The sequence below is a fragment of the Hippopotamus amphibius genome, chromosome 4 (assembly GCF_030028045.1).
Source record: "Hippopotamus amphibius kiboko isolate mHipAmp2 chromosome 4, mHipAmp2.hap2, whole genome shotgun sequence".
Lineage (NCBI taxonomy): Eukaryota > Metazoa > Chordata > Mammalia > Artiodactyla > Hippopotamidae > Hippopotamus > Hippopotamus amphibius.
In genome coordinates this window covers 25263186-25284866 of record NC_080189.1, presented here as the reverse complement: position 1 = coordinate 25284866, position 21681 = coordinate 25263186, and the positions used below count along the sequence as shown (strand labels likewise).

General features: G+C 38.1%; 1 protein-coding gene across 9 annotated transcripts in view; it reads right to left on the bottom strand.

Moving 5' to 3' along the window:
* ZNF800 (zinc finger protein 800) overlaps positions 1-20748 on the bottom strand; it is a 45782-nt gene extending 25034 nt beyond the window's left edge. For 7 of the 9 annotated variants that reach the window (XR_009053051.1, XR_009053054.1, XR_009053053.1 and 4 more), the window contains exons 1-5: positions 20086-20748; positions 19489-19607; positions 14356-14451; positions 4724-4867; positions 472-2164 (exon numbers count right to left, since the gene is read on the bottom strand). Coding sequence is in view for 4 of the 9 variants with exons in the window: in XM_057730387.1 (XP_057586370.1) it covers positions 472-2164; positions 4724-4867; positions 14356-14451; positions 19489-19549 (1994 nt within the window). In the remaining 5 variants the exon portion in view is untranslated. Of the gene's footprint in view, positions 1-467; positions 2165-4723; positions 4868-14355; positions 14452-19488; positions 19608-19723; positions 19834-20085 lie in introns of those variants that run through there. The other 2 variants (XM_057730388.1, XM_057730389.1) reach the window with 2 other exon arrangements.
* Between the last annotated feature and the right edge of the window lie 933 nt (positions 20749-21681).

The following is a 21681-nucleotide window of genomic DNA, read 5'->3' as shown; positions in this document are numbered from 1 at the left end:
ACAATAATTACAGTGCCTCAAAAGACTTTTTTCCTATAATTATCGCCTTCACAAATTCATTCTAATATACTTAACTTTCCTACAATGTATTAATTACTAGACTAAGTCACTGAATCAAATTAAACCTGTGCAAAGTTAGTTAAACAGAAGACTTCTATTGTAAACATAAGCCAATATAAATGTATATATTTTACAACATGGAGAGGAAATCACTGACCCTGTGCCATCTACCTGTAACTATACCGCATTGTCCTGTGGAAGATAAGTTCTGAAGTTAACTTTTGTTCCCAAGCCACTGGAATAAAGGTCACTGAAGAGGTAAATGCAATATGCACATTACTCTTGCAGTTCCCATTGCCATAAGATACATGGAAGCAAACGTGTTAAAATGGAACCAGCTATAAATTATGGTCAAATGATTTTTTTAGTTCGATGGGGGGAAAAAAGCAAAACTCTGTAACTGTTCCTCACCAGACAAGAGCCTTAGATCTTGTACTTCGGCCTTTGGTTTTGTTTCCTTCAGGTGAATTGGAAGCATTTGCCTTATGAGTTTTCTTATGATGTTCAAGATAAGTCTTTTTGGCAAATGCCTTTCCACATTTATTGCATCTGTGAAGAGAAAAGTTTTTTGTGACTTTTACTTCAATACCAACATCAGCTACTTCATACTTTTTACTAGGAGAGTTAGAAGTGCCATCATGTTTTGAATCACTATGTTTTGCTTCGTCTCTCGAAGGGCCTCTTTTTGCCACTTTATTTAGAACAAAATCAATGGGCTTTTTTATAGCTCTGATCTCTAAACTGGCTGTTATTTTCCCAAGATAACGGGATGACTTTTTATGAACCACAGTTATATGTCGTATCACATCACGCTTCCGACGAGTTTCATAAGTGCAAAGAGGACACTTGTAGAATTTAACATAAATGTTATTCCCATCTGTGTGCAATTCAATGTGTTTAGTCAAGTTCTGTTTGGAAGTAAACTGACGTTTACAAAGTTTACAGTAAAGTTGCTTAAAGTCAAAGCCAGCTGAAAGTTTTGGTTTCCTGGTTTTTTGCTGGCCACCTGCAGCAGACGGACTAGTTGATTTAGGGCTTTCAGAGTCTTGTTTAACTCTATTTTTCTGTGCTGCCGGTGTGTTCTTTTTTTCATTTGAATGATTTGTTCCCTTTAATTCATTCTGTGGAGAATGGGTAATGGAAGGGGGTGAAGATTCCACAGAATCTGCTGGTTCAACTTTAACTTTTATTTCTGAACTGTTGGCAGTATTATTGGGGCCTTTCTCTCTTTTAGAGTTTGTTCCAGAAAGAGTTATCTTGTGGACAATTTGCATATGTCTTTTAAGCATTATTTGTGAACTATATTTCCTCTTGCAAAGGAGGCATTTGCATGCAGTTAAATTGTATTCAGCCTTTGAAGACGACTTTTGTTTTCGAGTCTTAAAAGATTTTTTAGGAGAAACAGAATCCAGGAACAAAGGTTGCCCAGGCTTTGTTGCTATATCAGGAGTAATTGAATCCCTCCTCAGTCCTCTATGAACTTCATCAAAATGCCTCCTTACATTCGCTTTTGTAGCAAATGATTTACAGCATACCGGACAACTCCTACTTAATGGAACTAGAACATTCTTACTGCGTCCTTTAGAGGATTGGTTTGGATTCTTTCGTGTTTCAATGTACTTTTTTAGTTCTTCCATCTTTTTCTTGTGTACTTTTCGAATGTGACGACGAACACCCCGTCTGGAATTGAATTCTTTTCTACAAAGACAACATATCAACTGGTGACCAAAATCAGAATTGTCAGAAGTTTCCAAGTCAGCCTGTGATTCCTGCGGTTGTTCATCAGATGTAGGTGCAACTTCATCTGCAACAATTTCAACAGGAGGGGGCTCTACAGTTTCCACCTCTGTGTCTGTAACTGGAACTGTTTTAGACTGTTCAGTACTAGCTTCCTGTATTTGAACTTCAGGCTGTTCAGGAGTACTGCTTGACTCTGTGACTTCAGTAGGATTATCAGTCCTTGAAATATACTGAAACACTGCATTTTGATTAGTTTCTATGGGTTCTAGCTTAATAATGTATTCTCGCTTGTCCACACTTGGATATATGGCTTCTAGGAGATCGCTTATGGCTTGGCTTTGCTTATCATTTACATCAGGAAGGTCTGTTAAGGAAAAACAACATTTTAATCTGAAATAATTAGTCAGCTCCAGCCCTCTAATATTTTTAAATGTATCACAAATCTCTATCTTAAAATTTATTATATTACTGGTTTGTATTTATTTTTACAAGAGCATTATCTACTTTTCAGTATTTTATGAGGATAAAAACTAGTATTAAATTAAAATTTGCTGTACTTTAAAATCTCATCAAGGTACACAAATGTTAAGCAATACACGCACTCTGAAGAGCTACTTCTAATAAGGGCCCTTAATATAAAATATTTAAGCACATGGGCATCCTAAACAATAAAAATAAGATTTCATATTTTTAGGCTAGCAAAGGCAAATCAAAGTTCTCATAACCCAAGATGGATAAAACACCATGAAGAATATTACTATATATAAAAATAATTTTTTTAAGAAAACATAACAGCATTCCTATTAAGTTAATCCATAATAAATAATCTAGTTTAATTGTATAGGGACATGTGAACATCTTACAGAAAATGAAAAAGATTTATAGGAAAATATATAAACATGAATGACGATGCATACAAGTATTTGCTAAATTCAGTCCTATTACATGTCTTCTTAACATGGCACAATCCTATTAATAAAATGATAAAAACTACAGCTTAATTCCAAAAACAGAGCTAGTTTTATTTTTTTAACTTATTAATTATTGTGCAATAATTACACCATCTGTAGGCAACCTAATATTCCTATTGTAACAGAGTTGTCTAACACTGGTTATGTTTCTACATACAATGCTATGATCTAGCTACAAATACAGCATCAAATCTGATATCTACTAATAAATCAAGAAATGACTCAGGGCTTCCTAGGTGGCGCAGTGGTTAAGAATCCACCTGCCAATGCAGGGGACACGGGTTAGACCCCTGCTCCAGGAAGATCCCACATGCCGCAGAGCGACTAAGCCCATGCACCACAACTACTGAGCCTGCACTTTAGAGCCCGTGAGCCACAACTATTGAGCCATGTGCTGCAACTACTGAAGCCCACGCATCTAGAGCCTGTGCTCCTCAACAAGAGAAGCCACGGCAATGAGGAGCCCACGCACCACAACGAAGAGTAGTCTCCACTCACCGCAACTAAAAGAAAGCCCGCGCACAGCAAAAAAGACCCAACACAGCCAATAAAATAAATAAATAAATAAATAAATTTTTTAAAAAAAGAAAAAAGAAATTACTCATCATAGCTCTTCTAGTCTGCTAGTCTTTCTTTTTAAAATGGATAAAGTAGTGTCTGTAAGAAGACTTCCACAGAAGTACTTCTAGAATAAGTACTGCGGAAGAGTGCACAGTAAGCCAGCCAATCCATTTACTATTTCCCTCTAAAACTCAACTCAACTCTAGTTCACACGCAAAAATAACAAATAACTACCAGAAAGTTAATTAAATTCCTACTAGTTCTTTAATTAAAAGATTGGATTTTAAACTAATCTCTATAGATTGATTGCCTTTTCATTTACATTTCAAGGATAAAAAGAACAGTAAGATCTAACAGTGGGAGGAAAAGTTTCCAGACAAATATGAAATTTTGTTTCATCTACATCCTATAATATACTTTAAATCAGCTTCATGCTAATAATTAAAGCAGTACTTTTGATATTTGGAGTTTTGCCTTCCATTTCCATCCCAAAAAGGTTAAGTTGAAAAATGCACAAAATCCATAATGCAACTGTAATACCAAACTGACAAAATAAGTTCCATATTTTGTAAATCCACAACAGTTAAACTTCTGAACAAGAAATAATGAAAGCAACCTATTACTTAGTAAAATATTTTAAGGAATTTACATTATTCTTTAAAGAAAATAATACCATTACATGTACTGCAACTTAATCATACAGATACAATATGCTTAATTCAACAAACATTGGTTCCAGAAAGACTTTGTTAGCCTACTACCTGCCTTTACCTCATAAAGCTATCTCAGATCTCAGGTTAGCCCATAACACAATCTAATTTCTGATAAAATGACTTATCTAAAAAATTTCACTGAGAATAAAACTTATCTTCAAATCAAGACCCAGTAAACACTAGAAAGATTAATAAATATTTTTAATGCTCTCCACAATTCCCCAAAAAGCAACTCATTTACTCATTCTTTGCTTTATTTCCAACCTTCTCATTTACTTAAGGAGGATCTAAGTAAATAATGAGTCATATCTGGTAACAAGTTGTTAAGAAGTAAGGAGGAAAAATACCAATACCCCTATCAAACATTAATATTTTAACTTACAAAAATCCTGATTATAATCTATACAGTCCATATAAACACTCAAAAACAATACCCAATACTTTAATACAAATATACTGAAAAATCTAATCTGATATACCTTTAGCAAAATCCAAATGAAAAACACTGATATGAAAGTATCTAAGGAACTGAATATAACACTGAGTCAAGTATTTTATTTTATTCTCCATCACTAAATTACCTGTAACTAGATATCCATACCATTCTAACATAAATGCATGGTTGTAGTATAAGAATACAGAGCAAAATGCATAATTGAATATATGAATAAAACTTACTGTCATCCATCTGGAGACTTGGTGGGCAGTAGAATTTCTTATGGGTAATTAAATTTGGTAATCCTCTGAAGAGACTGCGGCATAATTTACATTCAAAAATAGTGTCCACATCTTTCAATAAAATATGCTTAAGTTGTTTAGTTCCTGAGGGGAAAAAAGAAAAGAAAACTTAACACAAAAGCTAACTTTAACATGCAGTTTTAAACTGAGCAACCACTGCTGACAATGCAATAGTACAGTTTTACTCTTTAAAAACAAAATATAGGCATTGCCAATTTCTGTCACAACTAAGTTATAAACTAAATTCTAAGCAAAATTCTACTATCATTTGGATATTAGGACAGCTGAAATTGATGATCTTTTTCTATTCCAGCAGCCAGTTAATTCCTGGGATATCTTAACAGTAGTTCCAACATCTGGTTGATCATCAAATGATCTAGGAATAAAGATGTACATGGCCCACTCCTGGAGAGTCTGATTCAACAGACCTGGAGTGGGACAAGAAGAATTAAATGCCATCCCAACCCAAGTTTCTGGCTGGTTCTTCCAGCTCTCTTTCACACTAAGAACTAAACATGAAGTAATACGTTTTCCCCTGATTCCTTAAAGAAGGTCAAAACTGTGTCACAGAATTGTCTGTGACTTTCTTTTTAAATTCAGCTCAAATTACTTCAGGTTCCAGGCCAACATGGGATTATGGCCATTTAGTGTGAGAGTAAAGAGTCCTTGTCCATGGTTTTGAATTTTACTTAGGTCTCTTAATACCGCTAGAAATTTATTCAAAGCCTTTCTCCCTCAAAAACTCACCCTAATTGAAATTAATTAAATATTGATATAATTACTAGTTTAAAGCCTGTCTTCTCCACTAGATTATAAATTCCAAAGTAGCCAAGACCAACCCTGTCTTATTTACTGCTACAAAGTACTCAGCTCTAACAATGCTCAATAAATATTTGTTGAAGAAATGCCACTGGTCTACGGAATCTAAGCATTATTGTGATGGAAGAGCAAAAGGCAGAGAAATAATAAACAGCAACAAGCACTCTTTGTATCTTTAAAATAAAACAAAAATAGAAGCTCTTTTGTCACTCTTCTTACAGGTCTTTAACACAGGTAAATTGACAGAACTGATCTGCAGTGTTCACTAATGAGTCTTCATAGTTTCCTCAAAAAAAAAAAATTGATAATAATATTGACTTAAATTAAAGAGAAAAAAAAAGTATCCTGAAAAATACCTTTAAGACTATCTAGGTACAAAGTGTTCCATCATTCAACAAGCACTTGACTATTAAGCTCTGAGACTACTAGAGAATAAACACCATCTCAGTAGCACAATTAATACTGTAGGATCCATAAAAGTTAAGCATTTCTGACAATCTTTTGCAATCTGTTTACATTTAATTTTTGTATTAATCATCATGTTGCATTTTATCATTCTAAAGGCAAGTCAGTCCTCAAATTTCTACTGCAAAAAGATTACATTATCAGAACTTTACTAAGTCTTTAGAGATTCCAATTCTGATATCATCTAGTTGTGTGACCTTAAAGGGCTATATAATCTTTGCACCTTGGTTTATTCATCTTATAAAACAAACAAAACCTATCTTGGAGAATTATGAAAGAAAATATGAACCTAGGGCTTTCTAGGTGGCGCAGTGGTTAAGAATCCACCTGCCAATGCAGGGGAAACAGGTTCGATCCCTGGTCTGGGAAGATCCCACATGCCACGGAGCAACTAAGCCCGTGTCACAACTATTGAGCCTGAGCTTTAGAGCCCATGAACCACAACTACTGGGCCCATGTGCTGCAACTACTGAAGCCCAGGCGCCTAGAGCCCATGCTCCACAACAAGAGAAGCCACAGCAATGAGGAGCCTGCACACCACAATGAAGAGTAGCCCCTGCTCGCCACAACTAGAGAAAGCCCTCACACAGCAGCAAAGACCCAACACAGCCAATAAATTAATTAATTAATTAATTAAAGAAAAAAGAAAATATGAACCTAAGTTCAGGAAGAATTAAGTTATAAATCCAGGTTTCTACTGAGAAAAAATATATATACATATATAAAATAATTTCCACCATTTCCCAAATCCAACTCAAAGTTGACTCCACTAGACCATATTACTGCAAAATCAGAAAACATACATTTTTAAAGATTCAGAGGATAGCTTGGGTATTATTCTTTGTATAATAGTAAGTTCACATTCAGACACACACACACACTTCTCTAGTCTATTTCACCTTACAAAATATTGGCAATAAACTGCTAATATATTTAATTCACAGTTAACCTCATAAGTGACTGACAAACTATGAGAGGTAGGCTGATGATAAAAAACATTATAGAAAAAAAAAAAACACTATAGATAAACCTCTCTAATTGATCTACACATAGTCCTTAGTAAGTGTAGGTGAGTGTAATACCAGATGGAAGAAAACGCGGGAAAATTTTGCACTTTAATTCTAAATTAGAAGGCCAGCTAGATGCATACTACAAATTCAATTCTGCCTTGAAAGACAGTTTAAAAGGATTGAAGAGGGACACAGAAATTATCTGAACTAGGTTTAGCTTAAGAATTCTACTGAAGATCTAATTAGAAAGTACATGAAGTCACACATAAAAAAAGTTATTTGTAAAAATTTAAGACTGCATCCCTAAATCAGGCATATCTATCAGGTTATCTCAGTCAACCATAAAAGAACAAAAACAGTATCAATTTCTTCTTCAGTCCCCTAGTTACAGTTAGTTATATTCAGTAGAGAGTGTATATTTATTCCCAATAAGCATCCAAAAAAAAAAAAAAAGAAAGAAAGAAAAGGTATTTGGCTCTAACCTTGACTCATCAACCTTAATTATCAATCACAAATGCTCCACCACCCTCACACCACCTACGCACATGCACACTTACAAACACAGTTGTGTCGATCCAGGCATACCAAATTTCTTCCAGGTCCTTGGATTCAGCAAATTGTCTCTCTCACTTACTTTTCAGGACATCACCGAAGTTTTTTTCTCCCTGCCTATAACATTCTCCCATTTCCCTGGACTGGCTCACTTCTACGAATCCTTCAGATTCCAGGTTAGATGTCACTTCCTCCAGGAAGCCTTCTTGGATCCCTCAGTTTTTGTTAAGAATTTTTCCCCTATGGGACTTCCCTGGACTCTGTGCTCCCAATGCAGGGGGGCCAGGATTCGACCTCTGGCCAGGGAACTAGACTCCACTTGCAGGCCGCAACTAAGAGTTTGCATGCCACAAGTAAGGAACCTGCCTGCTGCAACTAAGACCCAGAGCAACCAAATAAATAAATATTAAAAAGGGAAGAAAGAAAGGAAGGAAGGGGGAGATGCTACTGGAAAAGAGGGGGAAAGCAGCAAGCAAAGCCCTCGGGCTTGTTCAGAAACTCTACAAAGAATAAAACCTTTAAAAAAAATTCTTCCTCTATATTCCCAGAGCACCCTATACATCTATACTATATTATCCTGCTATCTTGTAATTAGTTACTTTTCTGTATCCTCATTAAATTGGAAGCTCTAAGAGGACAGAGAAGATATCTTTTGATGCTCACCATTGTATTCCCAAGCTTTCAGGACCATGCCTGATGGGATTTGTTAAATGACATATTGGAGAGCCCTCTTTATGTTTAAGAAAACCTTCCCTATAAATAAGATTTTTTTTAAAGTCTAGGTAAAGTTGACTAGAAAGTCAAAAAAGGGACCTGAATGACCTTCCAATTCTGCTTACATATTTTACAAATGAGAAATATAAGATGTGCCCTCATTCCATAAACAGAGGCAAAAGTTATTCCCTAAGTTAGTTTCAGTTGCCTTTTAAGGTTTCGTTGGTTTCCCATGGGGACATAATGGCTTTATTCTAATCAGCTGCCATTTTCTGATTGCTTTGCTCACTGACAATTAGACACAGCCAACCAACTGTGCCTCTGTCAATAGTTAAAACTTTCTATAACCTGAAACAAGGAACAAGGACAGCAACAAAAGTTCATCTCAACAGAAACAAAAGTTCTTTCACAACTCTTAACCCTGAGAGAAAGCGAGCCACGCTGCCTTACTCCTAATTATTCCTTTTCCTATATTTAATAACTCTCTTTCTTGCCCCAGGTTTTTAAATTATCTTAGAAGTCACTACGTACTACTTATACACTGCTTACATAAATCATCAATCAGTATCTTTCAAAAAACCAGCCTGCCTAAGGGAAGGCTTTTGATGCCTAGAAATTAATTAACTTTTAATTAAATTAATAATTTATGAATATTTCAGATTCTCACATACAATGGGTGCTCAATAAAGTGTAGTTAAACCTCATCAAGGGTTTATCCTGTGCTATCAATGCCAAACACATTGTATATACTGATAAAAACGTTTAAAAGATTTCTTTCAAAAGGAATCACTATTCAATTTTACATTAGGCTGGATCTCAGTAACTTGATATGACATAATGTTAATTCTAACTCCTCTGTGCTAGACAAAGATAAGCCTTCCTTTTCTCCCCTAATATACTGATATGTTGGTCAATGACCCTTTTAAGTTGTGCCAATAATGATTTTATTTATTTATTTATTTATTTATTTATGGCTGCGTTGGGTTTTCATTGCTGCGCACAGGCTTTCTCGTTGTGGGGGGGGCCTACTCATTGCGGAGAGCCGGGGCTACTCATTGCAGTGCGCAGGCTTCTCATTGTGGTGGCTTCTCTTGTTGCGGAGCATGGGCTCTAGTCTTGCAGGCTTCAGTAGTTGTGGTATATGGGCTCAGTAGTTGTGGCTCACGGGCTCTACAGCGCAGGCTCAGTAGTTGTGGGGCATAGGCTTAGTTGCTCTGTGGTATGTGGGATCTTCCCAGACCAGGGCTCAAACCTGTGTGCCTTGCATTGGCAGGCAGATTCCTAACCACTGCGCAACCAGGGAAGTCTGTGGCAATAATGATTTTTAAATAGTATACTGCATGCTTTATTGTTGACTCACACATGAGCTCAGTTTCTTTAGGATGACTGTTTAACCACAATACTATCCCAACACTGCAAGCAAATCTATAACTTGTGTCACACCTCCTGAGTTCTAAGACCAGTATGAAGGGAATTTCTAACTAATCATCCTTAACGTAAGAAAACTTGAGAAAAATAAAATTGTTATCTTAAAACCACCACTTACAAGGGTTGGTTAAAAAAAAATTACTAGATTAATTATGGAACACTGCCACATACTACCATAAATTTATAAGTAGAATAAAACTATTAGTGCCTATTTGGTGAATCTTTCATTTAGTCTAACACACATTTACCGAACACCTATTAAATACTAGGTACAATGTTATTCACTGAAGACATGAAAGTGAAGGATATGATCTGCACCCCTAAGAAATTCCCAGACTAATATAAAATATCAACCAAAAAAAAAATCCATCATATAATATGGCGCTCTCTTAAGTACCTGTGATAAATCGTACTTCCATCCCAAGCTTCTACTTACAGAGTCAGAACTGAGGCACCACCATCCAGTCATAGATTACACTAACAGCAAGAAATGTTGCTTTAAGTAGTAAAAAAAAAAAAATAAAAACTCTTCTAGGAAATTAAATGACCAAACTTAAATTTAGTTAGATAATGACAATAGCAAACATCCATCACACAAAGCCAATTCTCATTTTTTACTACAAATTATTCCTCCCTAAGATTAAAAAAAGATCCTGTTACTTTCACACAGTAACAGTATATTCTTTACGCAGAACTTTTTTTCTATAACACAGCTGCTCCTTGAGCAAATGCGGGGGTTAGGGATGCCAACCCTCTGCGCAGTCAAAAGTCCGCATATTAAAAAAAAAATCCGCATATAACTTACAGTCCTCCTTATACTCCCTTCCACCATACCCTTGGATTCAGTCGACCAAGGATAGTCTGATACTGTAATATCTACTACCGAAAAAATCCACAAAGAATGGACCTGTGCAGTTCACACCCGTGTTGTTCAAGAGTCTACTGTATAATATTCTAAAAGGAGATATATATTTCAAGAATTCAAAACAAGATGTCAACTCTATATGAATACTGGACAAAATGATCTATCCTTCCCTTTTCCCACTTTTCTGTTTCTAACCTTAGGCATTCCACAGCTTCTCTGCCTCTACCAGAAGACTAAGAGACTAAGGAAGATTATTAAGCTCAATTAAATCAATTTTTATAAATATCTCATGGAAGCACACCTTTTTTTTTGTTGTTTAAAATTTTCTTTCTATTTGGGTAGGGTTGGATTATGAGTTTGGGACCAGCAGATACAAACTATCATATATAGGATAGATAAACAACAAGGCCCTATTGTATAGCACAGGGAATTCTATTCAATATCCCTAAATAAAACAAAATGGAAAAGAATATGAAAAAGAATGAATATATACATGTATATAACCGAATCACTTTGCTGTACACCAGAAACCAAAACAACATTGTAAATCACCTATACTTCAACTTTTTAAAAGTTAATGGAAAGGAGGGAAATTTGAAGACAAAAAGTCACAGACATGATTCTAGAAGGACTGACGCAACTAAGGAAAGGCTCGAGCAAAGGGCAGCGCCCAGTCAAGAGTACCTGAAGCCAGGACTCAGAGCAAACAGCATGTCTCAAGTCACCCAACCAACAGGGATTTTAGAGTAGAAAATCTGTAGGTAGAGGCAAAACAGGCAGCCTTCTAAAAAAAAAATGAGGTATCTATCTATGGACAGATGTCAAACAACAGTGGAATGTACTGTTAAAAAACCAAAGATACCTAACTACGTAGAGCCAGCTACTATTTGTATTAGGAAGAAAGTGAGGGATACATGTTCATATATGTGTAGAAGGTCTCTGGAAGAAGACACAAACCATGTAGCAGTGCTGTCTGAGCAAGACACATTTTATTTCTTGTATACCCTTTTATACCTCTTTATTATTTTTTAAACCACTTATTCTAGAAAGAAAAGTCTATAAGATTAATTTATAAGTCAAGCAGATAGAAATAAAGAGAGATTAGAGGTCAAGAAGTATTTGTAATTTAAACCTAGGAAAACAGTCCAAAGCAAAAGCTGACGTGTAAAGCAAAGAAAAGGAGTCAAAACTGATCAAGCAGTCAGTACAGCACACGTGAGGTTGGTGGACCTAAAAAATGAGTCAACTCCTTCCTCGACCTTTTATGAACTTCCAGCTTGGGTAGGAATTAACACCAGGTCATAGAGAGCCCAATATAGGCAGGAAACCGTGAATCCCTTAAACAGAGCTGATATAGGAGCTGAAGATAACTATCTGAGCTTGAAGATAAAGGCAGGTATCCTGACACATTACTACTGCCCAACCCAGCTTAGCCTCTGAAAGTTAACAAAAGCGAAAGCATGGACTTCAAAGTTCCATCTTCAAATATCTGTCAGATATAAAACGCCACCAGGATAGCTCTTTAAATGCAATGTGTGTGACCCAGCTGTCATGGAAAGAGCCTAGAAAGAGATGAGTCATTGAGGGGCTCCTCGGGAGCAGAGTGAGACTGGGAGAAACTTACAGGAGTCTCAGGATGAGAAGGGATCTTAGACCCTAAGTCATGTGGCCCAAACTTCCAGCTGACATCCTCTCAAGGTTTTAGTCAGCCAAGGCTTAAATAACCTCAGTGCTAAAGAAGAACTGCCTTAGAAGATATGAGATTATACAGATATGTAAGAGATTACTATCCTGAGAAAATTAGAATTACTTAGCTATGAGATACACTAATGAAGTAAAATAATTCCTTTATTAATCCAAAATTAGTTTCTTTGTCCCATTCAGCATATTTCTAAACCATCTCTAATTTAAATGACTGGGTACTTAGAGAATTTAAGTTGTAGTATTTTCAAAATCTGCTTTTAAAAAAATAACTCAGAAGACAAATTTGCCAGGGACATTTAACAAAGAACATATTACCCGTTTCATAGTCCCTTTCCTTTAGCTCAGTAAAGAAATGGCAAACACAGAAAACAGATACAACCACAGTGCAATGAGAAAACACATAATTTCATTTTTAAATATTCACCTGCCAAAGTTAAAAAAACAGTATAGATTTTGGGTACAGGATCTTGTTGAAAAGGTATATTTTACAAGACAAAGCACAAATAAATGAAACAATTCTAACTTCTTAATCAAATAACACTATAATAAATTAAGCAGTATAAAATAACTTCATTAATTCCAAATTATGAATTTTTAAAAAAGAAACCTATAGCAAGGAATATGACTAAGCGTGAAGCTAGTACCTTCATTTCCATGATATGAGAAATAACAAAAAGAATTTTTATCTCTAGACTAAAAGCAGCCAACAGAAACTCTTACTACAAATAAAAACTAATCATTCTTCTGTAATGCCAGAAACATATTTAAATACTGCCTCTAATTAGTAAAATTTTAATTGTATTTACCACAGGAGAATTTGACCTATTAGTTATTTCTGTTAACCAAGGGCAATTATCAAAAGTAAAAAACAACAAAAAACACAGTAAAATACATTACACCACTAACCAACATGAGCGTAGGCATATGGTATACATGAAATACTTACTGATTTAAACATACATAAGAGCAATGTCATGAGGACATTTGAAAAGCGTAAGAAATGAATCAGCGTCAGAATTAACTTTATTTTAGATTAAAGAACAATCTATTTCTTAAAATCCTAAAGTAATTCAAATATACACTATTTCCCTTTAAAATGATTTAAAAACAAGCACCACAAAAAATTTCTCATCAATACAAAACAAGTGGTTTCATATAAATTATCTTTTTCTTTGAATCTCAGAAATTTTTCATTAAGATATAAGCTTTAAAATAATAAAAGATATTTTAATCCTTCAACTGCCCACCACTTAGGTGTCCATCAGTCGTGTGTGTTTGCTTGTTCATATTTCATTTAACAGCCTGTAATGTCAGAGAAGCCAAATCTACAAGAGGCGGACAAGTGGATCCTAAGAATCATAGCAACCTAAGATCTTGCTGATAACACAAGAGTTCTAACAGTTCTGAACCATTTATACTTAGTAACACCTACTTTAGAGCACTGGATTGTAACTGCACTGATGTACTTATTATATATCCATTATTATAGTAATCTAATAGAAAGAAAAGCTAAACAAATACATCTGAAGATACCAGGGCTGGAATAAGTCTTTCTTCTATCTTGTGCTCTACTAAAGATAGTGAAACTCCAGGCTTAGGTAGGAGATGGTGAGTCACATAAACAGAAATGACAGGGACATCTCAGACATTCTGAGTAAATAATCTACTCTGCCAAAGTTCATAAAGACCCTGTATAATTTACTACCATTCTTTGAGAGTTTATAAAGAACATGCAAAAAAATAACAATGAATCTTTGAGACACTTTATCAGCAAATATACCACATATTTCTTTAAACCATACTAAATACTTTTTAAATTAGTATATAATATATAGTACTGAAAAAGAATCTCTAATCAAGTCAATATTTACTCACCCACTTTTTAAAAATGACAAAAGTATTTTATAAAGAAAACCAATGTATACATTTTATTTTTAAAAAATTATTTCTAAGGATTTCTAGGTAGTTTTTAGCTACTATGTGAAGATTAAAAATACATCCTAAAACATTCATACCTGATCGAAAGCACTCAATTATTTGCTGAATACCAGATTTGGATGTCTGTAGTGGTTGCTGTAACAAAGGAGCATCTCCAGGTTCCAGGATATAAACTACATGGAAGACAAACACCCACCCCAATCCCCATAAAAAAGGGTTATTTAAATCATTTACTATTGAAGTAAAACAATGGTTTGCTATAATCATGTTAATGACAATCACACTTTTTTGTATATATTTCACCATTAGCTCTGTAAGGCAAAATGTAATAATGGGAAAAATATAACTAAAATTTTTCTCAATTCAAGGCAAAATTAAGGCTACTGATGCTATGCATTAAGTTCAAATGCAAAGATCTTACTATTTTGGTATTATTTAGTACACATTAATCATGTTTGCCTTTTTATTCCCCTTGAAGAGGAACCACTACGTTTAACCAAAATTCTAGGGCAATGATAGCCTAGCCACACCTCATAAACCATTCCACAACTCTCTAGACAATCTAGTACAGCTATCTGGGTAATTAAGAGAGCAAAACTCAAAACCCACTGCCTAGGGAAAGAACTGGTCAAGTGCACAATGACAGATGTACAAGAATGTCCACTGCAGTACTCTACAGCACTGTAAATAATTGAGGAAGATTTCAAACAACTTAGAAGTCTCTCAAAAGGAACCAGACTAAAATAAACTATGAAATAGCCGTACAACGGAATCTCTCACGGCTGTTACACAGCATGAGCTAGATCTACATGTACTGACAACAAAGGATGTCAATAATACATCGTTAAGCAACAAAAACAGGTTATAGAATATGATTTCAATTATATTAATATATATTTCTCTAGCTATAGAAAGAAAGAAACAATGTATATGTGTGTCTATATATAAATGCTAATATAAACACAAAAAGTCTGGTGGGATACCAACAAAACTTAACAAAGGTTCTTTCTATCACGGTGGGTTTATAGGGGTGATTTTCACTTTCTGCCTCATGCTTCATAAGCCTGGGCTTTTGGAAGTGTGCATTTTAGAAGGAACACATTTTTGTAATAAGTAAAAATAACATTCCCATTATAAAAATAAAAATTTTCATATACAGAGATCTACATCACCCCTGCTTTCCAAAATTCCCAGATTAGCAATATAAATATATAATAAATAAGCTTACGGTAATAAGAAACAAGACAACTGCGAAGGAAAACTGAGTTTTCCATCAGATATCAGATAAAGAGATAGTTGTGGGGGAGAAAAACCATCCATTTTAATTACCTCTTTTTTTGATATGTTATAATGTTTTACCATCTTAACCTAGATGACGTTTTACCATTTTACCATCATCTGCTCAATGTGAGAAGATAAGGAGGGTTACTTAAGTAATGTGTGCTGCTACTGCTTCAGGGCCTGGGCTTGGACAGCATTTAGCTGTCTGATAAGAGGGATAAAGCCTGCTATGCTATGTGTATAGACACAGCCTTAGATTCTCTTTTAGGCTTCAACTCTTAAGTTCAGTGTACACAAATGGGAGGAACTATGTCTCAAGACCAAATCATTCCATTAAGCAAAACTTTCCCAATTTTAAGAGACACTCTGGGGTATTTTAAAGAACACACAAACAAATACAACTCATTTTGAGAACATCTGACATTGGCACTAACTGCAGTGGTTGAGAACAGAAGACTCCAGACCTGGACCGAGCTGAAACGCTTTTTCTGACATTTACTGGATACCACTAAGGCAAATCACATTCTGATCTCTCTGTTCTCATCTCTAAAATACGCATAATAAAAGTACCTAAATCTTAGGCTTGTGTGAGGATTAAATTAGCTAATACAGGTTAAATCAGAGCCTGGAATACACAGTAAAGGCTCAATAACTGTTCTATCACCATCACCATCATCATCATCTACAAATCAACTGCTTTCCTGACACAAAAAACTGAAAAATCTTTTCCAAAATCTAACAGAAGTAGAATGTGTTGTTTCCCTTAGAGAAACAACAGCAGAAGTTTGTAAACAATTGATGACATCATTTATTTGGATTAGATGGATCTCTTTCCAGTGTTTGTACATTGTAACAACCGATAACTGATTACAAAAAATAACTTAAAAAAATAGGGTGGAAAGTATACAATTTTAAAGAACTAAAAAATTCCAAGATCTGGCTCTCTAAGAGGCAAGAATTCTACAAAGGAAGAATGAAAAAAGAGTAATGAATAAGGGAGAAATATGGGGGAAAAAAATGGAAACTTCTCCTTAGATCCCCTTTTCCTCATTTAGGTACATGCTCCAGAAAACTTCCTAAAATACACTAACTTCCACATCCACATGACAATACCTGATTTTAAAGCTAGAGCAAAATATTGTCACCTATCACCATCACTAGTACCACTAGAATACATACACATCCTGAGACACCATTCAAAATAACCCCAGGGTTAGTTTAGTTATGAGTGGATACATTCACCTGGTATACACATCTGTATAGATCCCATTGTAAGAAACTATTCTTGCTTCATTTGAAAACATACTCTCAACCCTAAAAAACCTCTGTATGTTAATATATTTTATAAAATTTCCCCTTACATATCCTATCATCCCTTCCAAGATCAGGTTACATGACCACTTAGGAAAAAAACAGCATCTCCCTCCAGCCACAAAACACAATGCTCAGAAGTTAACATCTTTCTTTACATCCTTCCAAGAACATACTTCCCAGAATAAAATACTTACTTTTGTAAGTCTCTCCTCCCTTAAAACAAGCCCCTTAAAATATCCTTCTGCCTAGGATGTCTGAGATTTGCTTACAAATAATGGAGAATGGGGGAGCATTTGGAGGATGGAGAAGGGAATTGTGGGGAGAGGAGAATATAGATCAAAACAGACTGATAACTGATAGAGTTGTGTGATGGTTACATCAGATTCCTTATACCATTCTCTCTACTTTTGAATGTTTCAAAATTTCTCTAACAAAAAACCTTCCTATAACTAAGAATATACTTTATATACACTGATAGGCTTATACCACCACCACTCACTACAAACTGATTCATCCTATCAAGACCTCCTCAGGAACACACTATTCTCATTTAGGAACCCACCTACTGTTCATAATCCAAAGGAGGACAGACCTCTCAGGAGAGCCCATCTCAAACATCATGTCATCTTCTTCCATCTGAGGGCATCTTCTTTTTAAAACCATCATAACATATTCCTCTCAATACTGGAAACACCTTTCCACTTGGCCCATACCTTCCTCTGAAATAATGACAATTAACTACCACATAAGTTAAACTTCTAGCTTGCCACTGAAATAAATCCTCAGAAAACATTTACTTCTAAGAAAGTGAAGAAACACCAACTACTTTTGACCTAACAGTCTGAAAAATAAACTGCATGGGAAAAGTTTCTGGCAAAATAAAGTTGAAATTTTGAAATTAACGCAACTTCTCTGACTTTGTGTTAATGAGGGAGAAAAAGAAGCAGAAAAGTTCCAACGCATATTTAAAAGTTAACTCTGGAAAACCTCTTTAAAAAGACATTAAAGTATCTAGAAAACTTTAATTACCAGGTATGGTCACAAATTATCTTATTTGTTTACTTACTTATGTCTATCTTTTCCCACTCAAACGTTCCCTGAGAGAGTGAGCATATCTGTTTTGTTCACCACTTATATCCCCATTGCCTTGAACAGTGCCTAGCACCTAATCCGTGCTCAATAAAGATTTGTCAGAGAAATAAAGAAATGAACAACTAAATAAATTTCTTCCTAAACAAGTTTTAATATGATGACTTAACAAACCAATTCAACTTAAATGACTTCTCAGGAAAAAAAATGGAATAAAGACAGTGGAACACAAGTTTAAGAAGTCATTCGCAGCCTTCTACTTCAAAACTAACAAAATCCGTTCAACATTTGGTAAAACATAAGTGATATATCTTTACTTCAAATATACAAAATATGCAGCAGAAAGGATGGTGAAAGGTAGGCAGATCAGGGAGCAGTTGAATAAACACTGGATTCTGTCCTGGGACTGCCTGTTTTATCATCAGAGCAAATTTATTATTTTCAGCAAATCAGTGGGGACAGGGTCATAGTACAACTTTTATTCTCATGTGTACCAAAGTTTTTTGAAAACAGAAGTTCTTCCCCTTTATCCCTGACATTTTTTCCCATCAATCAAAAAAGTACTCTAAATAAATTGACAAAACCAAGCACATTAGTGCAAATAAAATACTCCAACAAAAAACAAGCAAAAGTATCAAAAAGTCCTAATAACTTTTAGATCAAAAATAATGATAACTGCCATTGAACTATAACAGAATAGCCTTTAGTTGATTTAGTGACAGTGTGTATTTAAGGATTCTCTTTTAAGCTGTACCTCGAAATGTTAATGACAAAGAATGTCATACTTCTAATAAGCAGAAAAACTATTAATAATTTATATATCACATTTATTGAAGTGTTCTAATGCTCTTCATGAGACTCCAAAAAGCAACTTTTTCATTTCATAAATTCAACTAAAATAAGTTCCAATGAACAAACTATCCTAAAAATATTTATGTATTCTACCTAAATAATCAGATTTTGCAATAGCATGTTCTGTCCAAGGTATTTCTTTAAGAGGTTGCACTTAACAAAACCTGATTCTCCCAACAAGCTGAGTTCAACAAACTTTTCTCAGTCCAAACTAAACCCATTTTTAGGTTTAAGCATTATTCTCTCTTTAAGTACTATTTAAGCACAAGAAACTTTTAGTTTTTAAAAGTTTAAATGAAGCAGCTTCCACGAAAATAAATGCTAGTATTTTACCACCCATTTTTTCCTTTCTCTTCAGTTTTAACCATTCACAGAGCATGACGGTATACTACTAACTGCAGGTTGCCTTGAAAGAGAAGGAAAAGGGACTGAATAACTGATCTTGCGGAAAAGATTTACGGTGACACTTGTAGTACTTTTTTTAAGGGATCAAGCAGGGGAGACCTCTTGTATGTACAAGCTTTTAGTTTCATAACTGGTTTTATGCTGGGGAAATTATAGCCTGCTTAGTTAGGAATGACTTCTTGGGCAGGAGGAAACGAAAACTAGAAGAAAACAGAAGGCAAGAGCGGCTCTGATGGAGGGCAAAGTCACTGGAGAAGAAAGAGGTATACCTGGTTCACAGCATCCGTGATGATGGTGGTCAGTCTGACAGTATTTGTCCCTTAAAGGCATTTTCAGTGGGCGCGACCTACTTTCCTTTCACTGTAAGAAGCTCTTCATTGCGGCTTGGCTGTTAAGAGAAGCACAAACCCGTCACTCGCCCTGAACTTCCTGGGGGGCCTCTGGCTGCTTTTTCCAGAAACGTTCCCCTCGCCCGCCCTCCGCTTTCCCTCCACAGCCCCGCACCTTCCTCTCAAACTGAAGAAGAAAAACGCACGGAGGCTTCTTCAACCCGAACTCCCCCACAGGTTCACCGCCCTACCCGGAAACGCAGCCCCGGGAGCGCAGCGCAGGGCCAGGGCCTCGCCGGCTGCGCAGGCGGCGGCGGCGGCCTCGCCTTCCCGGGCGGGCGCGCGCAGGGACGGAGGCGCGGAGCGCAGCGGGCACGGTCGGCGCCGGGGCCCGTGGGGCGGGGGGCGCGGCGGCCGGGGGGCCGAGGTGCAGCTCCCGCCGGCGGCCGGCCCACGTCGCGCCCTCCCGCCACGCACGTGCGCCGGGGTCTCCCCGGCTAGAGCCCCCGTCCCCCCAACCAAGTGCGCCCAACTTACTGAACTCCTAGGGCGGGCCGGCGGGCGGGCGGAAGGAAGGAAGGCAGGCCGGGCGGCCGCGGGGACAGGCTGGCGTGGGAGACGGCTCCGGGCCCCACCTGGCGCAGCCTCGGCGGACCGCGCGAAGGGACCGGGGTTCGGGCCCCACGCGCTCCCAAAGAGTCCCCGCCGGCGCTGAGGCGGAAGCGCCACAGCTCACCACGTCCCTCCGCGGCGCGAGGCGACGGCAACGGCGGCTCACGGCGTCCCTCCGCGCTGTGGAGCTGGGCGGGCGGGCGGCGCGCGGGCGCAGGCAGTTGACAGGAGGAACCGCCCCGCAGCCGCTGCCGCTGCCGCCGCCACCGCAGGAGCCGGAACCGGAGCGAGCGGGCAGGACCCGAGGCCCCCCCGCCTGGCCGGGGCAACGGCTGCCGCCGGAGCCCGGCTCCCCCCAGCGCCGCTCCACCTGCAACGGTCCCTCAGGCTTTTGGAGAGGGGCGGGGAAGGATGGGGGTTTCCCCCCACCGTGGGCCCTTTTTGGTAGTAGTTGCTGTTTCAGGAAACTTTATTAAGTCAGTCTCTCTCTTCTCTTTCTCTGTCTCCCCCTCCCCGAAGAGCCTAAGCTACCGCCGCGGAGCGGGTAGGAAGGGGGAAGCAGAGACTCTCCGGCTGCGACAGGGAGCGACTGACTGACCCCGGACGGAGATGGGGCGAGGGCAGGAAGTGACAAGCTCTCGGAGTGGGTGGGGGGAGTGTGGCCGGCACGCCCGGGAGCGCCGCGCGCATGCGCCCGGCCCGGCGCCCCCGCCGGTGGGGCGGCTACGCGCCGCGGCCGGCCGCGCGGACGGAGCCAGGGCGGGTGGCGCGGGGCCCACGGCCGGGATCTCGAGCCGCCCTCCCGCGCGTCCCCAGCCGGCTAGGAGCCGAAGTCCTGGGCTTCGCCGGCCGAGAGGTGCGAGGCCCTCGGTGCGCTGATTGCGCCCGGGAGACGGGCTGCTGGGCAACCAAACTGTTGCTACCGCTTTTCTTCTTTCGGTGGAACCGAAACGGGAGGCTCGGAAAAGCAAGGGAGGGAACTGTAGGAAGAGGCTTGACAAACGCGTAAGCCGTAAATCGTGGTGATTCCGAAAAAGTTGTCAGCGCGTTTATAAATGGTATAAGTGGAACTTTAAAAAACAACAAAAAACAAAACCCAATAATTCCCGAAGTGTGTCTTTCAGAACTTGGGGTTTTTTTTTTTTAATCAGGTCCTTGGGAGGAAAACAATCTAGTTGGTGGAAGATCGGTATTGATTGCAGCTGCGCTCCGCTTTTGGACCCTGAAAGTGAAGTTGGGTCACGTGAGCTGCACGCACTTTTTCTCCTTTTCGGCGCTCCCATCCTGCCTGGAAAATCCCCCAAGATCACAGTGGTCCGTCACATTTAGCAAACCCGTGTCCCGCTGCCCGGGGGCAGGAGAGCCACCTCCCCCGCCTTCTCCCCGACTCCTGGAATTCTTGCTCCAGAAGCAAATACGGAATTTTTAAGGGAGAAAAAGCCCCTTTGCTTTATCTTCACCTCCCCCTCGCCCCCACCAAGATCCACTGGAAACCTTCGTAGTTAACGTGCCACTTTTCGG